The sequence below is a fragment of the Lampetra planeri genome, chromosome 35 (genome assembly GCF_965212315.1).
Source record: "Lampetra planeri chromosome 35, kcLamPlan1.2.h2, whole genome shotgun sequence".
NCBI lineage: Eukaryota > Metazoa > Chordata > Hyperoartia > Petromyzontiformes > Petromyzontidae > Lampetra > Lampetra planeri.
Window position 1 is genome coordinate 4,345,799 of NC_136141.1, and position 24,541 is coordinate 4,370,339.

At 54.0% G+C, this 24,541-nt stretch overlaps 1 protein-coding gene across 2 annotated transcripts; it reads right to left on the minus strand.

Annotated features, from left to right (window-relative positions):
• Positions 1-484: 484 nt before the first annotated feature.
• ALG1 (ALG1 chitobiosyldiphosphodolichol beta-mannosyltransferase) lies at positions 485-15,560 on the minus strand. Of its 2 annotated transcripts, none has more exons than XM_078610995.1 (13): positions 14,509-15,560; positions 12,985-13,062; positions 11,962-12,068; positions 10,834-10,982; positions 10,463-10,552; positions 9,842-9,967; positions 6,536-6,648; positions 4,220-4,258; positions 3,709-3,768; positions 3,144-3,254; positions 2,325-2,439; positions 1,523-1,598; positions 485-1,357 (listed from the first exon to the last, which is right to left on the minus strand). In XM_078610995.1, the coding sequence occupies exons 1-13, from the start codon at positions 14,747-14,749 to the stop codon at positions 1,226-1,228; spliced, it is 1,437 nt and encodes a 478-aa protein (XP_078467121.1). In that variant the 5' UTR covers positions 14,750-15,560; the 3' UTR covers positions 485-1,225. The 2 variants fall into 2 exon arrangements, with proteins under 2 accessions (XP_078467121.1, XP_078467122.1); XM_078610996.1 differs by having other exon boundaries at positions 14,531-14,610.
• Positions 15,561-24,541: the final 8,981 nt, after the last annotated feature.

The window sequence follows — 24,541 nt, forward strand, 5'->3', positions numbered from 1 at the left end:
AGCGGGGCTGTTGTACTCCGAAGTGAGGACGACATCGGTTCTCAAGTCCCGGGTCGTCGTCCTGGGCCAGGCAGGCCGTCGCCTGCCTGGTCCACTCTGTGTCGTGTTCCAGAGTGTTAGTGAGTTGAGGAAGGTGGTCACCACCTCATGTACAGTGTTATATTACTTACCGTTTAATAGTGTTGCCTCCAAGCTGCGTGTGTGTGCACCTAATTCGAACCCACTAACACAGGCACCATGGAGTTAATGGGCATATGTGCCACGAGGTGAGTTTGGTTTCCCAGACGAGAAACGTCTTTGAGTGGAAAGCCTTCCCTCATTCACGCTTTTCCATTTCACAAATTAAGTGGCCCAGGTCAGACGATGGTCTGACTGGCTTGACTCAGTCCCAAACGATATGGGGGTTGGATGCGTGGGGTCTAGGCCTCGCCTCGACCATCACGAAGAGCTTGCAGGAAGACTTGTAGTTGGACACTCAACGTCCCAAGGTTCACATTCTGCTGTATTTTACAATAGTGTAACAACATCATGGCTACTGTACAGTATTTATAAACAACATGGGGTGGTTCCACCACAATCATAGTCCATCAATGGGCACCAATATTCCATCGGCATTTGTTTAAAGTCTTGGGCGGGTTTCAACGTCTCCTTCTCATCAGCGGCGTGTGGCCGGGTCAGCGATCACGGATTGGCTGCTGCTGGCTGTTGGAGGTATGAGGGGCCCTCCTTTAGAACCCGAACCCCATTTCGTGCAGGAACACAATATTGACAACCGTAAACAAACGTGTTTACGCATTAACGGTCAACACCTGATGTACCACGAAAACCGGAAGAGGAAACGGCCCGCAGGTGTAGACGTGACTCATCACAAACGGGTCCCCATTGAGCATCCTGATAAAAACACCCAGCGGCAATGACCCCAAAAATGTGGGAAAGCCATTAGGCACAATCCTACTCCCATCACGGCGACCCCCAACTTTGCCAGTTCCATTTCACTCTCGCTGCTCCGTCAGTTGTCATTGGCCCATCGGACATCGCCAGTGGACCCAATCCAACTTCTCCGGTCTTGAGGCCACGACATGACCCTCCTTGCATGCCAGTCGTCCGCAGCACCCCTGGAATAAACTCGGCGGTGCGATGGAAAGACGGTGCTGGACTTTGGCAGGCTCGGCAGTGGTGTTCCCGAATGCGGCGTGGCCGGAACCTAGCACAGCCGGAACGGCGATCACGGCGCCAGCAGCACGGGCAGGACCACCCGCGTCCAGTTCTCGCGCCACCGCTGCTGCTGCCAGACGCGAAGGCGGGCGCGGAAACGAGCCAGCTGGTGCCGTTGGTCGGCAGGCCCAGCCAACAGCATCTGCACACAAGCGACACGAAGACAAAGATCCCCTTGTGTGTAACCTCAAGAGAGGACACCGAGCAGCGTACGTGTGCTGCCTGGGGGCCACTTGGCAAAGGCCTCTGGGGCGTGCCGTGCGAGTGGAACAGAGGGCCCCCCCCCCCAGTGGTTGCCGCGAGTCACCTCCAGCTGCTGGGCGAGTTCCCGCGAGTTCGAGAAGACGAGTCCGTTCTCCCCGTGCTGCACCAGCTCGTGCAGGCTGCCACCGGCGCGCACACAAGCAGAGGATTAAAGCCTGTCAGCAATTGGCCGAAAAACATCTTGATGTATAGAGAAGCGCAGAGCTCGGGCAACTATTGGCTGCTCCCCCTTCCACCGTTAGGTCGGTTCCTCCTCGGCAGTCGTGGGAGGTAATGGCGTGACCCACAACACAATGGATACAAACCATGGGAGAGAAGTGGCACAGTGGATGGGCACACTGCACTAAGAACCCAGTAGCCAGCGTTAAATTCCCACTTAAGGACATCAGTGAGGAACATCTGAACTGGTCCGGGCCCCCCTTAGGCTGACGGCCTTAAGCGAGTTGTACGCAGCCAGCCATGCTAATCGGAGATACTAACGCAGTGTAAAACATCACCACTGCGGAGACAAAGGTAGCCAGGTGTGGTGTATTTCCCTTCCCCCACACCCCCCTCCCACCCCCTTCACCCCCCAAAATGCCACCCCTCAACACACCCCACAACCCACCCCACCACACACCCCACCACACACCCCACCACTCACCCCACCAAACACCCCACCACACACCCCACACCCCACCACACACCCCGCCACACACCCCGCCACACACCCCGCCACACACCCGCCACCAGCAAGCACACCATGCTTGCCCTGCATAGACAGGGTGCTACTCGCCCACTCGCAGGCCTTGCCCCATCAGGCTGTGTGGGCGGCACTGAAGGGCGGCTCCCCGCATGTGGCTCACCACGGGAAGGAGACGGCACACACGGGCAGGCAGCAGCCAAACATGTCCACCACCTTCATGGGCAGGTCGAGCCCACTCGAAGACTTGTGCAGGCACACCCCGAGGTCAGCCGCCCCTACGTGTCACACACACACAAAGGTCCCCCGTGTAGCCTTAACAGACTGTCGGGGCAAGTGCTGTTGGCGAGCAGCACCTATGAAGGCCGGTACGGCACACGAGGGGGGTGCGGGTGGCCAGCAACCACGCCCGGCCCGCCTTTGTCTCCCCAGTGGCGATGTTTACACACCGCACCGGGTACTTATTTGAGGCCGAGTCGACCTAGGAGAGACCCAGGACCGGTTCAGATAATCGTCAGTGGTGTTGGCGGTGAGCGGGAGTCGAACTGCGGTCGCCAGCTTCGGAGCGCTGTGCACTCACCGCTACACTCACCGCTACACCACCATTACACTCACCGCTCCGCTACACTCACCGCTACACTCACCGCTACACTCACCGCTCCGCTACACTCACCGCTACACTCACCGCTCCGCTACACTCACCGCTACACTCACCGCTACACTCACCGCTGCACTCACCGCTACACAATGATAATCGCCGTTCCCCACTAAGTGGCGCCGACGTCACCATGTCAGACTAAACACCGCCACCATCTGGGTCCCACCATCACAAACCACCACTCTCCTGGCAACAACAATAGCACCACCCCCATCACCACTGCCTCAACCACCGCCCCCCCTGCCGGCGAGCCTACGGCTAGTGCCAGGCGCGGTGCAGCAGCAGCAGCAGCAGGAGCAGCAGCAGCAGCAGCAGGCCTCTCACCGAGCAGCCGGGGGTAGTCCTCGGCCTGGAGCCAGGGCGTGCAGAACGAGACGTGGCGCAGGTGGAGAGACGCCATCTCAGCCTCGTAGCGGCTCTTGAGCGGCCCGCGGCCTGCACCGCCACACGCACGCACGCACGCATGCACGCACGCAGACAAACGGCCCCAACCCACACGGCCTTCAGCGTGCTGTTGGGCCAAGTCTCCACTCCGGTGCCCACCGATTTTCGACGCGAGGGGCCGCCGCGCGTTTGAAGCCATCGGGTTTGGCGGCACGATGGGGGAGTTTGCACGTTCGTGCGCTGTCGGGGGTGGGGTCGGGGGGGGGCGCCAGTGACCTGCGAACCTTGCAGTCAACAACTCCGATCTACTCAGTGCACGGAGAACTTGCTTCGTAACGTTAGCGGCCAACCGCGCCAATCGGAGGTGCGAATTATTGCTCTCATTTTTTATCAATTTTGACACTTGCTTCCTCGACCCGTGCCTAGACGGCGGGGGTTCAGGGGTGTGGGATGGGGGTGGGGGGTGGGTGGGGGGGGGGTGGGTGGGGGGGGTTGGCGGACGCACCTGTGATGACACAGAGCAGCGCGGGAAGGGGCGTCCCTTCCGACTTCCTGCGATCGTAGTCTGTGTGGTGGACAGAAAACAAAAATCAGATTCCCAAACGCTCTCCATCCAACGGTGGATCGGCAAAAAGGGCTGCAGGTGTGTAAGGGGAGCAGTGGCACAGTGGTTTGAACCGGTCCTGGGCCTCCCCTAGGGCGGCTCGGCCTCAAATTAGTGCCAGGTGTGGCCTAAACACATCATCACTGACAAAACGGCGGCGGCGGCGGTCGGGCGTGGTGCTGGCCACCCACCCCATCGTGTGCCGTGCCGGCCTTCATAGGTGCTACTCGCTAACAGCACTTGCCCCAACAGTCAGTTGCAGGCGATACGGTGGGAAGGGTCTTTGCGAGCGTGCGCGTGCACGTGTGTGTGCACGTGTGTGTGCACGTGTGTGTGCACGTGTGTGTGCACGTGTGTGTGCACGTGTGTGTGCACGTGTGTGTGCACGTGTGTGTGCGTTCCCAGGCCTTACCTTCCAGCGCTTCGAGCAGGATGGAGAAATCTTCATCCTCTGCGCGATCGAAGGCGGCGTGGATCAAAACGGCAACATCGCAACGACGACAACGAGAGAGAGAGAGAGCGAGCGTCACTCCTCGTTACCGCAACCACACTCAGGCGTTCGCTTCCAGGCCCCGAGAGTTTGGAGTTTTTGCTCGGGATTTTTTTTTTTTTCAAAGTCGAAAACTGCACAGTCCGCGATGACACGAGGCCCGGTTCGTATTTAAACACGTTCGTCAACACCACTGTGTGGCCTCTAAAAGGAAACGTGTACACCAGGCAACGTTTCGGGCAATGGCCTTCATTGGTACTCGCTAACAGCACTTGCGCCAACAGTCTGTTAAGGCTATACGGGGGATCTTTGTCCGACGCCAACAGCGGCGCAATCGGCATGAAAAACATTCAGGCTCAACACAAAGGTCTCCCCCGCCTTCCCCCCACCGTAGAGCCTTCACAGACTGCTGGGGCAAGGGTTGTTTGCTAGCACCTAACCCTGGCCCGTGTGGTTAGCAGCATTGGCTTGTGTGGTCGAGAGCATTTGTGTCTACACGATAGCGGTGCGTGACCGGGCTGGCGTGGCTAGGATTGGGCTGGCGTGGCTGGGATTGGACTGGCGTGGCTACGATTGGACTGGCGTGGCTGGGATTGGACTGGCGTGGCTACGATTGGACTGGCGTGGCTGGGATTGGGCTGGCGTGGCTACGATTGGACTGGCGTGGCTGGGATTGGGCTGGCGTGGCTACGATTGGACTGGCGTGGCTGGGATTGGGCTGGCGTGGCTGGGATTGGGCTGGCGTGGCTACGATTGGACTGGCGTGGCTACGATTGGGCTGGCGTGGCTACGATTGGGCTGGCGTGGCTGGGATTGGGCTGGCGTGGCTACGATTGGACTGGCGTGGCTACGATTGGGCTGGCGTGGCTGGGATTGGGCTGGCGTGGCTACGATTGGGCTGGTGTGGCTACGATTGGGCTGGCGTGGCTACGATTGGACTGGCGTGGCTGGGATTGGGCTGGCGTGGCTACGATTGGACTGGTGTGGCTACGATTGGGCTGGCGTGGCTACGATTGGACTGGCGTGGCTACGATTGGGCTGGCGTGGCTGGGATTGGGCTGGCGTGGCTACGATTGGGCTGGCGTGGCTACGATTGGGCTGGCGTGGCTGGGATTGGGCTGGCGTGGCTACGATTGGGCTGGCGTGGCTACGATTGGACTGGCGTGGCTACGATTGGACTGACGTGGCTACGATTGGACTGGCGTGGCTACGATTGGGCTGGCGTGGCTGGGATTGGGCTGGCGTGGCTACGATTGGACTGGCGTGGCTGGGATTGGGCTGGCGTGGCTACGATTGGACTGGCGTGGCTACGATTGGACTGGCGTGGCTACGATTGGGCTGGCGTGGCTGGGATTGGGCTGGCGTGGCTACGATTGGACTGGCGTGGCTACGATTGGACTGGCGTGGCTACGATTGGACTGGCGTGGCTACGATTGGACTGGCGTGGCTACGATTGGACTGGCGTGGCTACGATTGGGCTGGCGTGGCTGGGATTGGGCTGGCGTGGCTAGGATTGGGCTGGCGTGGCTACGATTGGACTGGCGTGGCTGGGATTGGGCTGGCGTGGCTACGATTGGGCTGGTGTGGCTAGGATTGGGCTGGCGTGGCTACGATTGGACTGGCGTGGCTGGGATTGGGCTGGCGTGGCTACGATTGGACTGGCGTGGCTACGATTGGGCTGGTGTGGCTAGGATTGGGCTGGCGTGGCTAGGATTGGGCTGGCGTGGCTGGGATTGGACTGGCGTGGCTACGATTGGGCTGGTGTGGCTAGGATTGGGCTGGCGTGGCTAGGATTGGGCTGGTGTGGCTAGGATTGGACTGGCGTGGCTAGGATTGGGCTGGCGTGGCTACGATTGGGCTGGCGTGGCTACGATTGGGCTGGTGTGGCTAGGATTGGGCTGGCGTGGCTAGGATTGGACTGGCGTGGCTAGGATTGGGCTGGCGTGGCTAGGATTGGGCTGGCGTGGCTAGGATTGGACTGGCGTGACTAGGATTGGGCTGGCGTGGCTAGGATTGGGCTGGCGTGGCTGGGATTGGACTGGCGTGGCTACGATTGGGCTGGCGTGGCTAGGATTGGGCTGGCGTGGCTAGGATTGGGCTGGCGTGGCTGGGATTGGACTGGCGTGGCTACGATTGGGCTGGCGTGGCTAGGATTGGGCTGGCGTGGCTAGGATTGGGCTGGCGTGGCTGGGATTGGACTGGCGTGGCTAGGATGGCCAGGCCGTGCGTGGTACATGCCGGTCCAGCTGGTGCTGCTAATGAGGAGCGCCGGGCCATCAGGGAGGCGCCGTGTGCCGTCCACGCTGCGCTCGGTGAGTGCAGTCAGCTCCACGCCAGGCTCACTCCGCATCCTGCCATGCACACAGCAACCGCCGGTCACCACTCACCACGTTCCACAATCACCACTCACCACTCACCACAGTCACCACTCACCACTCACCACAGTCACCACTCACCACGTTCCACAGTCACCACTCACCACTCACCACAGTCACCACTCACCACTCACCACAGTCACCACTCACCACTCACCACAGTCACCACTCACCACGTTCCACAGTCACCACTCACCACCCACCACAGTCACCACAGTCACCACAATCACCACTCACCACAGTCACCACTCACCACGTTCCACAGTCACCACTCACCACCCACCACAGTCACCACAATCACCACTCACCACGTTCCACAGTCATCACTCACCACGTTCCACAGTCACCACTCACCACCCACCACAGTCACCACAATCACCACTCACCACCCACCACAGTCACCACAATCACCACTCACCACAGTCACCACTCACCACGTTCCACAGTCATCACTCACCACTCACCACAGTCACCACTCACCACGTTCCACAATCACCACTCACCACCCACCACAGTCACCACTCACCACGTTCCACAATCACCACTCACCACGTTCCACAATCACCACTCACCACTCACCACAGTCACCACTCACCACGTTCAACAGTCATCACTCACCACTCACCACAGTCACCACTCACCACGTTCCACAGTCATCACTCACCACTCACCACAGTCACCACTCACCACGTTCCACAATCACCACTCACCACCCACCACAGTCACCACTCACCACGTTCCACAATCACCACTCACCACCCACCACAGTCACCACTCACCACGTTCCACAATCACCACTCACCACGTTCCACAGTCACCACTCACCACGTTCCACAGTCACCACTCACCACTCACCACAGTCACCACTCACCACGTTCCACACTCACCACTCACCACGTTCCACACTCACCACCCACCACAGTCACCACAATCACCACTCACCACTCACCACAGTCACCACTCACCACGTTCCACAGTCACCACAATCACCACTCACCACAGTCACCACTCACCACGTTCCACAGTCACCACTCACCACCCACCACAGTCACCACAATCACCACTCACCACGTTCCACAGTCATCACTCACCACGTTCCACAGTCACCACTCACCACCCACCACAGTCACCACAATCACCACTCACCACAGTCACCACTCACCACGTTCCACAATCACCACTCACCACCCACCACAGTCACCACTCACCACGTTCCACAATCACCACTCACCACGTTCCACAATCACCACTCACCACAGTCACCACTCACCACGTTCCACAGTCATCACTCACCACTCACCACAGTCACCACTCACCACGTTCCACAGTCATCACTCACCACTCACCACAGTCACCACTCACCACGTTCCACAATCACCACTCACCACCCACCACAGTCACCACTCCCCACGTTCCACAATCACCACTCACCACCCACCACAGTCACCACTCACCACGTTCCACAATCACCACTCACCACGTTCCACAGTCACCACTCACCACGTTCCACAGTCACCACTCACCACTCACCACAGTCACCACTCACCACGTTCCACACTCACCACTCACCACGTTCCACACTCACCACTCACCACCCACCACAGTCACCACAGTCACCACTCACCACAATCACCACTCACCACAGTCACCACTCACCACGTTCCACACTCACCACTTACCACTCACCACAGTCACCACTCACCACTCACCACCCACCACAGTCACCACTCACCACGTTCCACACTCACCACTCACCACGTTCAACGGTCACCACTCACCACCCGCCAGTCACCACTCACCACCCGCCACTATCACCACTCACCACGTTCCACACTCACCACTCACCACGTTCCACACTCACCACTCACCACGTTCCACACTCACCACTCACCACGTTCCACACTCACCACTCACCACGTTCCACACTCATCACTCACCACGTTCTACACTCACCACTCACCACACTCACCGCTCACCACACTCACCACCCACCAGCCGTGCCACGGTCACCGCTCACCACACGCGCCCGTCACCACTGAATGATTGATCGCGAGCAAAGGTGTCTGGGGTTGGCGAGGAGCGATAACGAGCGAGTGAGTCACGGCGGCGAGCGGGGGGGGGGGCCACGCTCGTTAGGGCTGCCCGGGCTCTCTCATCAAAGACGTGGCGTGGGGGGAGGGGGCGCCTCGGGGGGCGGGGGGATCACAAGGGCTCACAAAGGCAAAGATCCCCCGTATAGCCTTCGCAGACTGTTGGGGCAAGTGCTGTCCACGAGCAGCACCTACGAAGCGGAGGGGCTGGGTGGCTTTACGCCACACCCGGCCGCCTTTGTCTTCCCAGCGGCGATGTTTACACGTCGCGCCAGATACTCATTTGAGGCTAAGTCGACCTAGAGGAGGCCCAGGACCAGTTCAGATTTTCGTCACTGGCGTTGGTGGCCGTGAGCGGGAACCGAACTCGGCTCGCCGGGTTCGTAGCGCCGACCACCGCACGCGCACCACCGCCAAGTGGCGGTGACGTCACCACGGTGCTTGTGCCAGGCTAAGTGCACTTTGAGGCCACGTCCAAGTGTCGAAGCCTCTCTGGAGGTCACGGGGCAGACCCCGGTGGCATGCGTTGACCTGCTCAGATGACCGGCGGATGCACCAGCTGTGCTCCCCGTTGTGCCGCCTCGCTGCGTTTTGGCGTGACCACGAGTCGAGAGTGGATAGGGGAGTTAGTGCGGGGGAGTAGAGGGAGGGAGGAGGTGAGTGAGGAGGAGGGAGTGAGTGCGGGGGAGGTGGGGGTGGGAGAGTGAAGTGGGTGGGTGGGTGAGTGAGGTGGGTGGGTGGGTGAGGAGGAGGTGAGGAGGAGAAGGTGAGGAGGAGGTGAGTGAGGAGGAGGAGGTGAGGAGGAGGAGGAAGTGAAGAGGAAGTGAGGAGGAGGAAGTGAGGAGGTGAGGAGGAGGTGAGGAGGTGAGCGTGTTACTGTGAGGAGGAGGAGGTGAGGAAGTGAGGAGGAGGAGGTGAGGAGGAGGTGAGGAGGAGGAGGTGAGGAGGTGAGTGTGTTACTGTGAGGAGGAGGAGGAGGAGGTGAGTGAGGAGGTGAGCGTGTTACTGTGAGGAGGAGGAGGTGAGGAAGTGAGTGAGGGGGAGGTGAGGAGGAGGAGGTGAGGAGGTGAGTGTGTTACTGTGAGGAGGAGGAGGAGGGTGCGAAGGCGGCGTGCTGCAGGCCCAGGCGGGTGAGCAGCTCGTGCTGTTCGTGCAGCGCCGTCTCGCGGAAGGCCTCCGCAGGGCGGTCGTGCAGCGCCACCGCCCTGCGCACCGCACGCCACGCGGGGCGGGGAGGGGCGGTCACAGCGTGCGCTCGCGTGCGGTGTGCGATGGAGGCGGCACGTGTTGCGCGTGCGGTATGTGCGCGGTTGTGGGTGCGTGGCGGTACGTGTGTGTGTGTGTAGACGTGTGTGTGTGTGTGGGGGAGCGGTGGTGTAGCGGTTAATGCGCTGCGCTATGAACCTGGTGACCCGGGTTCGATTCCCGCTCACGGCCAACACCGGTGGCGATTATCTGAACCGGTCCCGGGCCTCCCCTAGGTCGACTCAGCCTCAAATGAGTACCTGGTAAGGTGTAAATATTGCCACTGGGGAGACAAAGGCGGTCGGGCGTGGTGCTGGCCACCCACCTCCTCGTGTACCGTTCCGGCCTTCGTAGGTGCTCGCTAACAGCACTTGCCCCAACAGTCTGTCAAGGCTATATGGGGGATCTTTGTCTTTGTATGTGTGAGATGGAGGCGGTGGGCAAGCGGCACTCACCGCACGCCCCACGTCTTCTCCAAGTCGTGCCGCATTGCGGAGGTCACGCAGAGGTGCGCATCGGCCAGCCGCCCCGCATGGCCCTCGTACCTGGGGGGGGGGGGGGGGGGGGGCATGGGCAGGCGGGGGGCGTGGGCAAGCCAAAAGTGATCAATAGGTTTAAAAAAAAAAACAGCGCTCAAAGGAAGCGTCGTCTCTCTGCGCCAACCGATGGTGTCATCGCACGAGACGTCATCTCGTGTGGCTGAACGCATTACACAAAGCCGATGTTATTGACGGTTAAAATACTTCCAAGGACACGTTTTTGAAAGCGCTAACAAGAATCCACGGCCCACGCGCGATTTTTCTTTGGCGTTTGTAGCGGATCGTACCATCTCGCCACCCGCACGAGGGGGTGCTCCCCCCCCAAGCTCAGCCCCATGATGGTATAGCCGTAGTTGTGCCAGTCGACGGCAAGGCGGGCACCACGCACTCGACAGCAGAACCACGACACCGCCATGGCCGGCAGCCCCGGGGGATTCTGGGAGAAGGTGAAGAGGGGACGGCGTCGGTGAAAATATCACCCGTGAAACGGCAGCAGACACACACATACCGCAAACTAAACTATTTAAACTTAACGACTAAACTATAATTTGACCAGGTAAAGCCCCACTGAGCTACGTAGCTCTTTGACCCGGCCACAAATGACAGTTCAACGAAGTGGCTTATCGCGTGGACATTTACAACAGCCAAATACTCTTAGACGCATGTTGATTCTCAACGTGGAGGGAAAAACCGGAGGACCCTGGGGAAAAATCCCCGCCACCACGGGGAGATCATGCAAACTCCAAATATACAGGCGTCGGGGGTTGGGATCGAACCCACGACCTCCGGCAACATCTCGCCACCGCAACAGTTGAAGCAGCAGATGCGGTAACAGCAACAGCAGCATGGCCATCACACGACACACACGAGGCAGTGCGACACTTTGTCACTTGGCCTGCTACGGAGAGTAATGTTCGTCCCGTGACCGTGAAAACCATCTACTTAATTCTCATTTCGCCAAATCAAGGGACGTTTTTTTTCGTGTCGTCAGCGGTGACCCAGGTCACCCTTGCAAATGGGGCTCCTGTCCCGGTCTCTTTTGAGTTCTTGCCCTGGTTAAACAAAAAATCGACAACTCTGGCTTCATCACGGGTTGACTTAAACCCGGATTCGAACCCAGACCCTCGGCGGTGCCGGGCCTGACGGTCTGGCCTCTGTGCCACAGGTCCACCTCCTCCTCCCCACCACACACACCTGTGCCGACTGCCTGTCAAAGTGCTGTTAGCGAGCACCTATTAAGGCCGGCACGGCGCACGAGGAGGTCGCGTGGCCAGCCTGCGTCTCCTCGGTTCGGCTGCTCGCACACCGAACCAGGTACTGTACTCATTTAAGGCCGAGTCGACCTCGGGGAAACCCAAGACCGCAACCAATATTTTTTTACTGGAGGAATCCAATGAGCTATAAAACTGCTTCACCTGCAGCAGGAGCCACTGGGGCCGTGGTTCGTGCAGCAGCAGGGTGCACGCCAGCTGCAGGGCCTGGAGCAGGACCTTGCTGACGTAGCGCAGCAGGCGGGGTCCAACTAGCAACAACAACAACAACCACAACAACCACAACGTCGATTTCAAGCTTTCGTGACTGCAGGGATTTATCTTCTTGGTTCTTTCGGTAAAGTCACGTAGAAGGGAAATAATAAAATAATAAAAATCAAACATAATTAAATAATAAAAATAAAACACAGACCTGTTCTTCACCTGAGGACGGCTGCTTGCGTTGTGGCCGAAACGTCGTGATAATTATTTTATTATGTTTAATTTTCATTATTTTATTACTTCCCTTCTACGTGACTTTACCGAAAGAACCAAGAAGAACCATAACGTCAACAACAATAGTGCGGTCGTCACCGTGTGCCATTTGGCACCACAATGTCCGACGTTTCCGCTCCACGTACTTGGAGCTTCTTCAGAAAGCAAAAGACCTAAATGTCAGAGAGCTATGCTGTACCGCCATCAACCTAGGGGAGGCCCAGGACCGGTTTAGATAATCGTCACACTGGTGTTGGTGGCCGTTAATGGGAAGTGAACTCGGGTCGCCGGCGTGTTCGTAGCGCAACGCGCCAATCGCTGAGCCACTACTGCCCCGCCACCTACATACAGACAGATGCGTGTCTACAAAGAGAAAAAAAACAAAGATCCCCCGTATAGCCTTAACAGACTGTTGGGGCAAGTGCTGTTAGCGAGCACCTATGAAGGTCAGCACGGCACACGAGGGGGGTGGATGGCCAACGCCACGCCAGGCTGCGTTTGTATCCCCAGCGGCGATGCTTTTACACGTCGCACCAGGTACTCGTTTGAGGCCGAGTCGACCTAGGGGAGGCCCAGAACCGGTTCAGATAATATAATCGTCACCGGTGTTGGCCGTGAGCGGGAATCGAACTCGGGTGCCCGGGTTCGTAGCGCAGAGTAGCCTAACCGCTGCACCACCGCTCCCTCACACACCTGGGAAACCCATCCTCTCGCGCAGGTAGACAATGCTGATTCGCTCATTCTCCAGGAGATGCTGGGCAGGCTTGGCTCCTGGGAGACGCAGACACGTGACAAGCAAACTCAGGGTCATTGTGCGTAGCAATTTTAAAAAAATGCCACGCAAAATCCCAAATCGAGTGATTAACGGGTCATTTTAAAATTTGGCAAAACAATAAGTGGGACAATACATAGTGGCACAATGGCGATCAAGGTCACTCTGCAACGGAGACTCATCCTGGTCTCCGGAGTTCTCACCCGGTTAACCAAAATCAACCTGACACCTGGGTGTGTAAACGCGAGTGTGCGCAGGTGAGGGTAGAAGTGTGTGTACTGAACCGGGCCTGGGAATCCCCTAGGTCGACTCATCATCAAATGAGTACCCGGTGCGGTGTGTAAACATCGCCGCTGTGGGAGACAAAACGGCGGCGGCGGCCGGGTGTGGTGCTGGCCACCCACCCCCTGATGTGCCGTGCCGGCCTTCATAGGTGCTACTCGCTAACAGCACTTGCCCCGACAGTCTGTGAAGGCTACACGGGGGATCTTTGTCTTTGTGTGCGCGCGCGCACCGGGGTGACGAGTGGGGCGTGCCACGGCTGGTGCGTCTGGCAGTCAACTCGGACAACCCGATGATGGCACCTGGGTCTGTACCGTGTGACCTCGTTGCAAGCAGCGAGCATTCCACACTTCCACGTGATGGCCTCAATCTCCACGATTTTAATTTAGAAGTGGCGAAGGGCGGTTGTTGTTGTGCGAGACCAAAATGTCTAGGACTTTGACAGACCGGGCAAGATTTGGGGTGCGTCTCAAACATCTGTCAACCGCTTATTATCAGTGCCTACCTTACTACAGACGAATTCGGACCTTATTGGTCACTCCCTGTCCCATATAAATCTCAACGTTTATCCTACAAAGTCCCATCACAAGGGAGAAACACAAACAAATACACAAACAAATAGTATGTGTTGCCCGTATTGAAACGGCCGTACACCGCAATGACCTGAAAATTAAATTTCCCTGTACAAGAATACGGGGGGGGGGGGGGGGGGGGGTAAACCGCATGGGTTGACAACTTCGCGTCTAATTGTTTTTTTTTACCCTTCTATCTGGCAACAAAACTGACACCTTTTTTTACAAGGAGTCATGTTTGCATTGACCACAATACCTGCAGTCATAATGCAAAAAAAAACATAACTCTGATAATGTATGCACTGTCCTTGAAGTTGATTGGTCCACACCCGAGACAGCTTTCCTTAGAGCCTCGTCTCACATGGGTTGGTCCAGATGACGCCAAAAGGCGCACAACTCAAAGACAATGCACCATCAGAGTATGAGAGCTCGGGGTAAGCATTTACACCATTGAAAAAAAAACCAATTATCATATTTTTTTACTGGCAAATGAGGTTCCAATGGTGTAAAAGCTTCGCGTTTTTTTAATCCGGTACCCCCCCCCCCACTCCTCCCGCTCTTGCTTAAACAGAGACGCAAACTCGTCGTCACCTCTGTAGCCGAGTAGTCGAACTTGGAAGCCGTGCTCCGCTAGGGAGAGCGCGTGGTAGGTCATGCGGGGACTGCGACCCACGTCTCCCAGCACGAGGACGCACACGAGGGGGGGGGACCCGGGCCCCACGGCCACTCGGGACCCGCCACGAACCACGGACACCAACACCGCCACCATCAGCAGCAGCAGCGCCGCCAGCGCCGCTGCGAGGAGGAGGAGGGAGGGAACCCCCCCGTCCATTGCCGAGAGAGGGAGAGCAGCGAATTCTGCACCGCTACCACCACCTGCTGATGATGCTGGTGGTGCTGATGATGCTTCTGATGTTGATGGTGCTGCTGGTGATGATGATGCTACTGGCGATGATGATGCTTCTGATGTTGATGCTGCTGCTGTTGATGCTGCTGCTGTTGATGCTTCTGATGTTGATGGTGCTGCTGGCGATGATGGTGCTGCTGGCGATGATGATGCTGCTGGCGATGATGATTCGGCTGGTGATGATGTTGATGCTGCTGTTGATGCTGCTTCTGATGTTGATGGTGCTACTGGCGATGATGATGCGGCTGGTGATGATGATGCTTCTGATGTTGATGCTGCTGCTGATGCTGCTTCTGATGTTGATGGTGCTGCTGGCGATGATGATGCTACTGGCGAGGATGATGCTGCTGCTGAAGATGCTGCTGTTGATGCCGATACTGAGCCTGCCGATGAGGATGTTGATTCTGCTGTATCCGCTGTTATCGATCACACTGTTGCCGCTATTGCTTTTACTCTTGCTTATAAATCTCAACGTTCACCCTACAAAATCCCATCACAAGAAAGAAATACAAACAAATTGACATAATCATTTTTTTGCCCGTATTGAAACGGCTGTACGCGGTATCGACCTGAAGACCCCCCCCCCCTGTAAGAGAAGACTGTACGGAGTAACCCGTATTGGTTGACAGGTATGCTAATGCTGATACTGATTATATTGCTGCTGCTGCTGCTTCCTGATCAACTGCTCGCCTCCACGTGTCACGCCGCCGCTTCCGCCTTCTCTACGGGAGCCCGAGCGCCCAGCTGATGGGAGGGATTTAAAAAAAACGCGATTTAAAAATACAGGCGTCGGGGTGTAATCCACGTGGACATCACGGACAGTAAATACTTCAAGAGCCGCAAAAGCAATGCGGCGAATATGAGACGCGTTTTCTTGGGTTTTTTCGGTAAAGTCACGTAGGTACAGCAATCGTGCTGTGACGGTTCCACCTGAAGACGGAAGCTTGTGTTGCCTCCGAAACGTCGTGATTTTTATTTTTTATTTTTATTTTATTTTACTTTAAAAAATTTTATCTACGTGACTTTACCGAAAAAACCCAAGCATATGAATCCTTGCAGTCACGAAAGCTTCAAATCTAAAATGAGACGCGTTGGCTCCTGAATAAAATCACGCGGCCCCAAGCAACAAAATCAATTTTAAAGAGTCGTACGCGGATTCCGAGCCGCAGGTTGGCACAGTTGGACTGCACTGCCCTCTGCTGGAAAATTCGCGTTACAACCATCGCCCGCCCGCCCGAAATGATTGTTTCAAGTTTTCAAGTTCAAGTTCATGTGAGCCATTCGGCTCTTGAATCGGGTGCAACCGCAACAAACAAAAAACAAAAACATGAACCAGAAAACATCTTAAAGTGAATATGTGACTAAGTGCAAACAGAAAATCCAAGGAAAGACAGCAAAATATTGCAGAAAAAAGCACCGTACACCAACGCTGTGTGCAGAAATCACAGTGGGATGCAAGTCAAACAACAACAACCATAATTGTGACGAGGACAAATGATTTGGTGCCTTTCGGCAGCTACGTTTTCTAAGGGGCCGTCCATAAATGACGTCACGCGATTTTGGACGATTTTTGACCCCCCCCTCCATCGTCACACGGCGTCACAAAAGTCAAACCCCCCCCCCTCAAGTATGACGTCACAAAGCTCTGCCCCCCCCCAAATTTTTTTAAACATTTTTCAAATCGCTTTAAACTATTGTCATTGTAGTGCGTATTTAATGCGGCGTTGCACTCTGATGCCGTAGGAGAAAACATTTATTAAAAAGTCTATTTAATTAAGTAGAACGTGTTGTCTATATTTATTTAAAGTTGCGCATTTTGATGTGACGTCACATTTCACAACCCCCCCCCCCCTCGTCACACATCGTCACAAATGTCTGACCCCCCCCCCTAGGTGCGTGACGTCATTTATGGACGGCCCGTAAAGGCGCGTTGTTGATTCTAAATGTGGGAGGGAATAATCGGAGGAACCGGTGAAAAAATTCACGCGATCACAGAGAGAGAGAGACCCATTCCGAATTAACATGACCATGGGGAGTAACGTTTACCGGAGTAATCCTATGAACAAGGAATCATCAGTATCATAACACAATTAGGCAAGATGTACCTATTTCGATTTAAAGCTTCCGTGACTGCAGGGATTCATCTTCTTGGTTCTTTCGGTAAAGTCACGTAGAAGGGAAGTAATAAAATAATAAAAATAAAACATAATAAAATAATTCTCACGACGTTTCGGCCACAACGCAAGCAGCCGTCCTCAGGTGAAGAATGAAACACCACCAAGCTTGGAGCGTATATTTAAGCTGGGTTGGAGGGGGGAAGAAGAGCGTCTTGACAAAATAATTTGCATATCAAGAGGAATTTATCATATTTATGGGAAATGCGTAGGAGGTGGGCGGGGGTTTCAAAGTCATATTATTTTATTTTTATTATTTTATTACTTCCCTTCTACGTGACTTTACCGAAAGAACCAAGAAGAAGATGTACCTATGTTTTTGCACTTCTTTCGCACCGTACGTAGCCAACCTTGGATAATCGGAGGTGCGGGGGGGGGGAAGGACAACAAACTAAACGCGAAAAGCAATTTATAAAGAAATTCGTTTTCAATCACTCGTTAAGCAGAATGTTAATCCAATCACAGAACTTGATGGGATTCCAGTTGATTTTATTTTATTGGGCACCACTCCAATAGGGTTTCATCTCGGAGTTAGGGGTTAAGAGGTCGGGGGTTAGTGGTGAGGGTTAGGGGGTTTAGAGGCTCGGCGTTGTGATTTGGGATTCGGGGTGACGATTTCGGTGTAAGAGTTTGGTATTTGGGATTAAGAGTTAAGCGTGCACGATTTATGAGTTACGGTTAGGGTTTGAGTTAGGGTTATTGTTTAGATGTTATGGTTTAGGGCTAGGGTTCGGTTTCGGATTAGGGTATGGGGTTAAGGGTTAGGTGTTATAGGTTATGGTTTAGGATTAGGGTATGGGCTTAAGGGTTAGGTGTTATAGGTTATGGTTTAGGATTAGGGTATGGGGTTAGGGGTTGTGGTTCAGGGCGAGGGATAGTCGTAGCTAAGACTCTGCCCTTTCTTGGCACGCATCTGCGGCTTAAAATAAATGTTTTCCCCATCAAGGAGAAGCGTTCCATGGTTCGATGGCCGAGCCAAAATCCGCTGCCGCTGCGAGCGTGCCCGGAGCTGGCGTGGTCGATGGTCCATGGGGTGGATGAGACGTCGCCAAAAACCAAAGGGCGTAAAGGACGTCCCCGGACAGTCCCGGCTGAGATGCAAGCGCGTCCTTTGCTTCGTAAATACATCCCAGCCAACGTTGGTTGGAAACCGTTGGGCCAACGTTGTTTTAGATTTGAAGCTTTCGTGACTGCAAGGATTCATACTCTTAGGTTTTATCGGTAAAGTCACGTAGGTGAAATAAATAAATAAGTAATAATGAATAAATTATAAAAATAATAGAAATAATAATAGAAATAAAATAATAAATCATGACGTTTCGGAGGCAACACAAGCTTCCTTCATCAGGTGTAAAAAGGCACAGCGAAATAACTGTAGTGGGAGCTATTTGTGATGGGACATTATTATTATATAGGGGAGGGGTGTCCAAACTTTTTGCAAAGAGGACCACATTTGATAAAGTGAAGATGCCCGGGGGCCAATAGTTCCTTCTGGCATTGTTTTAACCACAAAAGTTACGTGGAAACACACACACTGTTATAAAACAATTTTCATTGTCACAATTACCTTTATTTTTCAAATGACAATGTAACCAAATATAAGCCACTCAGGCAGACGGGAACAACTCTAAAACGCAATTCTGCCTTTCATTCAGTCAGATAACATTGAACAAACTGTATAGAATACCTTACATTTTCATGAGTTTTATGATGTATTTATTCTGACAGTGCTGGCGAGCCATAACTAACACATTATAAGACCGAAGCTGCGGGCCGTATGAAATCTGCCCGCGGGCCGTGATTGGCCCGCGGGCCGGACTTTGGACATGCCTGATATAGGGTAAGAGGAGGGGGGAGGAGCCAAGGAGGACGGGTGTGGGTGGAGCCAGGAAGGTGATCCTCGAGTTGAGGGGGGGGGGGCTTGTCTGATTGTGGCAGCCAGGATGATGGTCCTCTGGAGCGGGGCTAAAAGAGAACAATGGTGCACATCGGCTCATGGTTGTTAAGCATGGAAGTAAGCAATGCTGGTAAACGCTGGGGATGTCAACACTCGGTACTATTCTATTTATATTATTATTATTAATATTAGAAATTTATTATTATTTATTTATGCGCACCTACGTGACTTTACCGAAAAAAACATAAGAGTATGAACCAACGTTGTTTCCCAACGTTACGTCAACGTTGTTTCCCAACGTTACGTCAACGTTGTTTCCCAACGTTACGTCAACGTTGTTTCCCAACGTTACGTCAACGTTGTTTCCCAACGTTACGTCAACGTTGTTTCCCAACGTTACGTCAACGTCGTTTCCCAACGTTACGTCAACGTCGTTTCCCAACGTTACGTCAACGTCGTTTCCCAACGTTACGTCAACGTCGTTTCCTAACGTTACGTCAACGTCGTTTCCCAACGTTACGTCAACGTCGTTTCCCAACGTTACGTCAACGTTGTTTCCCAACGTTACGTCAACGTCGGGCCGAATGTTGTGCACGTGAACCGGGGCGATCTGCTTGCCGCTCTCATAAAGGATTCCGACCGCGCCCTACGCCGACCACGTGGTGGCCTTTAATTGCTCCCACGTGACGCACCGGAAACACGTGGGGCACATCGAGGTGATTGTAACCGATGAGCGGCGGCAATGATGTCACGCTTTTTCTGGAGTCCTTCCCGCGTTGACTGGCGGGAGAACATCTGTGGGGACATGGGGGTTTACCTGGAACACACCTGTGTAGCTCACCTGGACTCAGCCACCCCCTCCCCCCCACTGCACTGCACCACTTCCACTCATCAAACATGCGACTTACCTGTGCCTTATTTCACCACCACCACCGTATTTACAATCACCACAAACACATCACAACCAACCACCCTCCCCAATTACAATCACCACCACCATCTTCTCCATCAACACCTTATCACCACTGATTCATGCGTTATTTTATTTCACGGTTGCAGAGCCCAGGGCCCACGTGGCCAAAATTACACAGGTGGGTGCGTGAGTGTATTGTTGTGACGTGCAGTGTGGCGAGTGGCTATGTGAGTGAGTGTGAGCAAGTGGGTTAGTGAGTGTGTGTGTGGGTGAGCACGTGGGTTAGTGAGTGTGTGTGTGGGTGAGCACGTGGGTTAGTGAGTGTGTGTGTGGGTGAGCACGTGGGTTAGTGAGTGTGTGTGTGGGTGAGCACGTGGGTTAGTGAGTGTGTGTGTGCGTTGCCGTCATCTGCGGCAGCGTGGTAAGGGAGTGGGGTAAGCGAGAATACGCATGCGAGTTTGCCTCCATGTGTCCTTCCCCGCACATCTGATTTGCACGGTTGGCTACGTACGGCGCGAAAGAAGTTCAACATACATATATCTGCGCGGGAATGGATTACCGCGGATTTTCTGTACGCCGTCAGCGGAATGCTTGAGCGTGTTACATCGGGCGTGCGTTTTGTCGTAATAATAAAAAAAAACATTTCACAAAACACAAAACAATCTACAGCCATAAGAAAACCGTGAAAATAAGTTGCGCGCGTGTGTGTGTGTGTGCAACGACATTTCTTATTGGGATAAAATATACATACCGTCAGCAAAACAAAAATATAAATACCCCTCCCCCCCCCCCAATAGGTGTGGTAGCAGTACGCACAGCGCGTCACACCGGCGTGCAGAGGGGCACGCGCGGGCAAAGTCCGCTCGTCGATCCACTGCTAGATGTGAGTCGCACCAACCTTACCATAATAATAAAAAATTAACCCGTAAAAACTAAGTTTTTCACTATAAATCCTTTATATGCGTGGCGGCTAGAGTCCTCTCGTCCTCTGGCTTGAGATGGCTGCCACCTATGGGTCAGATGATTGCCTGCCACCATTAAGCAATTGGTAATTACATATAAAAAAAAAAATCCTAAAACGTGTAAAATTGTGGAATTTTTTTTTCACGAAAATACATTGTCTGTGCAAAATGTCAGCTCGATTGGATCACGGGAAGTGGGTAAAAAGACGACCGAAAGATTTGCACGGAAGCAAGTGAACTTAATATAAAGGATTAAAAAAGGGGGCCTGTCCTGCCTCCCCCCTCAACCAGTATATATATACGGGGTAGTATCTCTTGGAATCTCTCATTTACTTGATACAGCTGTCGTGCTGTGACGGTTCTACCTGAAGACGGAAGCTTGTGTTGCCTCCGAAACGTCGTGATTTTAATTTTATTTTAATTTTACTTTTATTAATTTAAAATTTGTTACCTACGTTGAGGTGAAGCCAGCTGGGCCTGAACTTGTAAACGCGTTTCTCGTAAACAGAAGTTGGTGGTGGTGGTGGGGGGGGGCAAATGTCATTGCACATGAATAATTATGATTCAATAAAAACCCGCCTTGTAGTCTGATTTGTAGTATTATAATCATTATATGGGTTATTTTATTTCAGTCCTAGTCTTTAGTCTTCTCGATGGCAGCCTGTGGAAGGTTTGTTTTTATCATGAAGGGCCAGTGCCCGAAACGTCACTTATTTTATCCTTATTTATTGTAAGGCCACACACACACAGTGTTGTTGACGAACTGTGTTGACTGTTGTTGTTGTCGACTGTCCTTGTGTACCACCACTGCCTCCGGTCAGCACGGTGGGCTACGTACGGTGCGAAAGAAGTTCAACATACACTGGGCCAACGCAGCTGGAGTAGCTAAGCCGGCAGCAGCAGGAGCATCACCAACAATTTGCCGCTCGCTGCCCAGTCGGGCCTCGAGTCTGTGAATCACTCAGGGAGTGGTGAGTCTGTCGAACGAGTCTGCTTGACTGCAGCAGTTCGGCATCGAGATCAATCGATGTCACCAGGAGCGCTACGAGGTCATCCGTCATAACTCCGTGTGAAATTTCGTTCTCGTCGCTGGCGGTCGTTGTTCAAATGCTTGGTGGGTAGATGATGCTCATGATAGTGGTGGTGGTGGTTGATGGTTGTGGTGTTGACGATGTTGATATTGGTGATGCTGGTGACGATGGTGGTGGTGGCTACGAACCCGGCGACCCGAGTTCGATTCCCGCTCACGGCCAACACCAGTGACGATTATCTGAACCGGTCCTGGGCCTCCCCTAGGTCGACTCGGCCTCAAATGAGTACCCGGTGCGGAGTGTAAACATCGCCACTGGGGAGACAAAGGCGGTCGGGCGTGGTGCTGGCCACCCACCCCCTCGTGTACCGTTCCGGCCTTCATAGGTGCTCGCTAACAGCACTTGCCCCTACAGTCTGTTAAGGCTATACGGGGGAACTTTGGTGGTGATGGTGATTGTGGGGAGCGGTGGTGCAGCGGTTAGCGCGCTGCGCTACGAACCTGTTGGCCAGAGTTTGATTCCCACTAACGGCCAACACCGGTGACGATTATCTGAGCCGGTCCTGGGCCTCCCCTAGGTCGACTCAGCCTCAAATGAGTACCCGGTGCGGTGTGTAAACATCGCCACTGGGGAGACAAAGGCGGTCGGGCGTGGTGCTGGCCACCCACCCCCTCGTGTACCGTGCCGGCCCTAAAAGTTGCTCGCTAACAGCACTTGCCCCTACAGTCTGTTAAGGCTATACGGGGGATCTTTGTGTGTGTGGTGGTGGTGATAATGATTGTGGTAGTGGTGATGTTGATGGTGGTGGTGGTGACGGGTAGTCGTAGTCATCATCACGGTCGGTAATTTTCGTTCACTCGTCATTCGTGACTAAAATATAAAAAAAACACAGACGCACAGGAATATTTCTGTCACTAATTTCCATCACGAATGTAACACTGGGTCTGTGGGCGAGGAGTCTTAACGTCAGAGAAGGCTGCACACAACTGTTGCACTCTGACGGGTGTGGGTTTTCCACGTGTCGGTGGCAGGGCCCAGGATGTCCAAAGGTCAGCAGCAGCAGCAGAAAGGCAGCAACCACTGCGGTTCGTTTTCACCCACATCCGGCCAAGGAGTGATAGTGATGGCGGTGATGATGGCGGTGATGATGGTTATGATGGCGGTGATGATGGTGGTGGTGATGATGGTGATGATGATGGTGGTGGTGATGATGGTGATGATGGCGGTGATGATGGTGATGATGGCGGTGATGATGGTGGTGATGGCGGTGATGATGGTGATGATGGTTGTGATGATGGTGATGATGGCGGTGATGATGGTTATGATGGCGGTGATGATGGTGATGATGGCGGTGATGATGGTGATGATGGCGGTGATGATGGTGATGATGGTGGTGATGATGGCGGTGATGATGGTGATGATGGCGGTGATGATGGTGATGATGGCGGTGATGATGGTGATGATGGCGGTGATGATGGCGGTGATGATGATGGCGGTGATGATGGCGGTGATGATGGCGGTGTGATGTTATACCACTTGATAATACTTCGTTGGTCACCCTTCCAAGCACTGTACAGGTTCAGGGTCTGCTCAGCTTACTGGCATCTGACGAGATAGTGATTTGGTCGAATGTTTGCCTGCGTGTTTCAACAGAATACGTGCATTGAATCTGTGTGTGTGGGTGTGTGTGCGACTGTGTGTTTGTGGGGAGCGGAAATGTAGCGGTTAGCGCGCTGCGCTATGAAACCGATGACCCGAGTTCGATTCCCGCTCGCGGCCAACATAGGCGACGATTTTCCGACCCGGTCCTGGGCCTCCCCTAGGTCGACTCAGCCTCAAACGAATAACCTGGTGCGGTGTGTAAACATCGCCACTGGGGAGACAAAGGCGGCCGGGCGTGGTGCTGTCCACCCACCCCCTCGTGCACCGTTGCGAACTTCTTGAGGTTGCTCGTTAACTGCACTTGCCCCGACGGTCTGTCAAGGCTACACGGGGGATCTTTGTCTTAATCCCTCTTCCCCGCTGACGCCCCGCCCCCTGTGAGAACAGACGCCGTCCCTCTGTATCTCCTCTCTTCCCGGTCCTTTCTTTTGTTTTTTCCCCCCATTGATGACATCCTCGACTCGAACCTGCTTGCAGTGGCGGGTGCTCACTGCGACAACAGTTTTACTTGGAACATCTCAACTTATCATAGCAGCAAACACAAACAAACGGTTCATCTTCTTGGTTCTTTTGGTAAAGTCACGTAGAAGGGAAATAATAAAATAATAAAAATAAAACATTATAACATAATTCTCACGACGTTTCGGCCACAACGCAAGCAGCCGTCCTCAGGTGAAGAACAGGTCTGTCGGAAATACCATTATTTCCCTTCTACGTGACTTTACCGAAAGAACCAAGAAGATGAATCCCTGCAGTCACGAAAGCTTTAAATCGAAATAAAACAAACAAACGGATTAAACACACCGACAACAACAACAGCGACAGTAAAAGACGTCCGCTAATAATTATTTCAAAATATATTTAGAATGAACACAAGCTGTGACACTGTAGCAAGCAGCGACACCAACAATAACAACGAAAACGATCTCACGTCATCTTTCATTACACTGGTCAACACACTTTTTCTGGCATAAGGTTATTCCAACGGTAATAAGGTAATTTTGGGGCGCCGATTCCAAATCTGGCATCAGTTTTTGTCTATCCCATCAGGTTTTTGAGATATCGAATATTGCATTTT

What these genes read in the sequence shown, in the direction of transcription:
- ALG1 (XM_078610995.1), bottom strand. Translation starts at nt 14,749, where the DNA reads ATGGACGGGGGGGTTCCCTCCCTCCTCCTCCTCGCAGCGGCGCTGGCG. An exon ending in CTCGTGCGGGTGGCGAGATG is followed by an intron (nt 10,553 to 10,833) that starts GTACGATCCGCT and finishes CCCCCCCCCCAG; the next exon opens with GTACGAGGGCCATGCGGGGC. An exon ending in GCTGCTCTGTGTCATCACAG is followed by an intron (nt 3,255 to 3,708) that starts GTGCGTCCGCCA and finishes GTGGCGGTGCAG; the next exon opens with GCCGCGGGCCGCTCAAGAGC.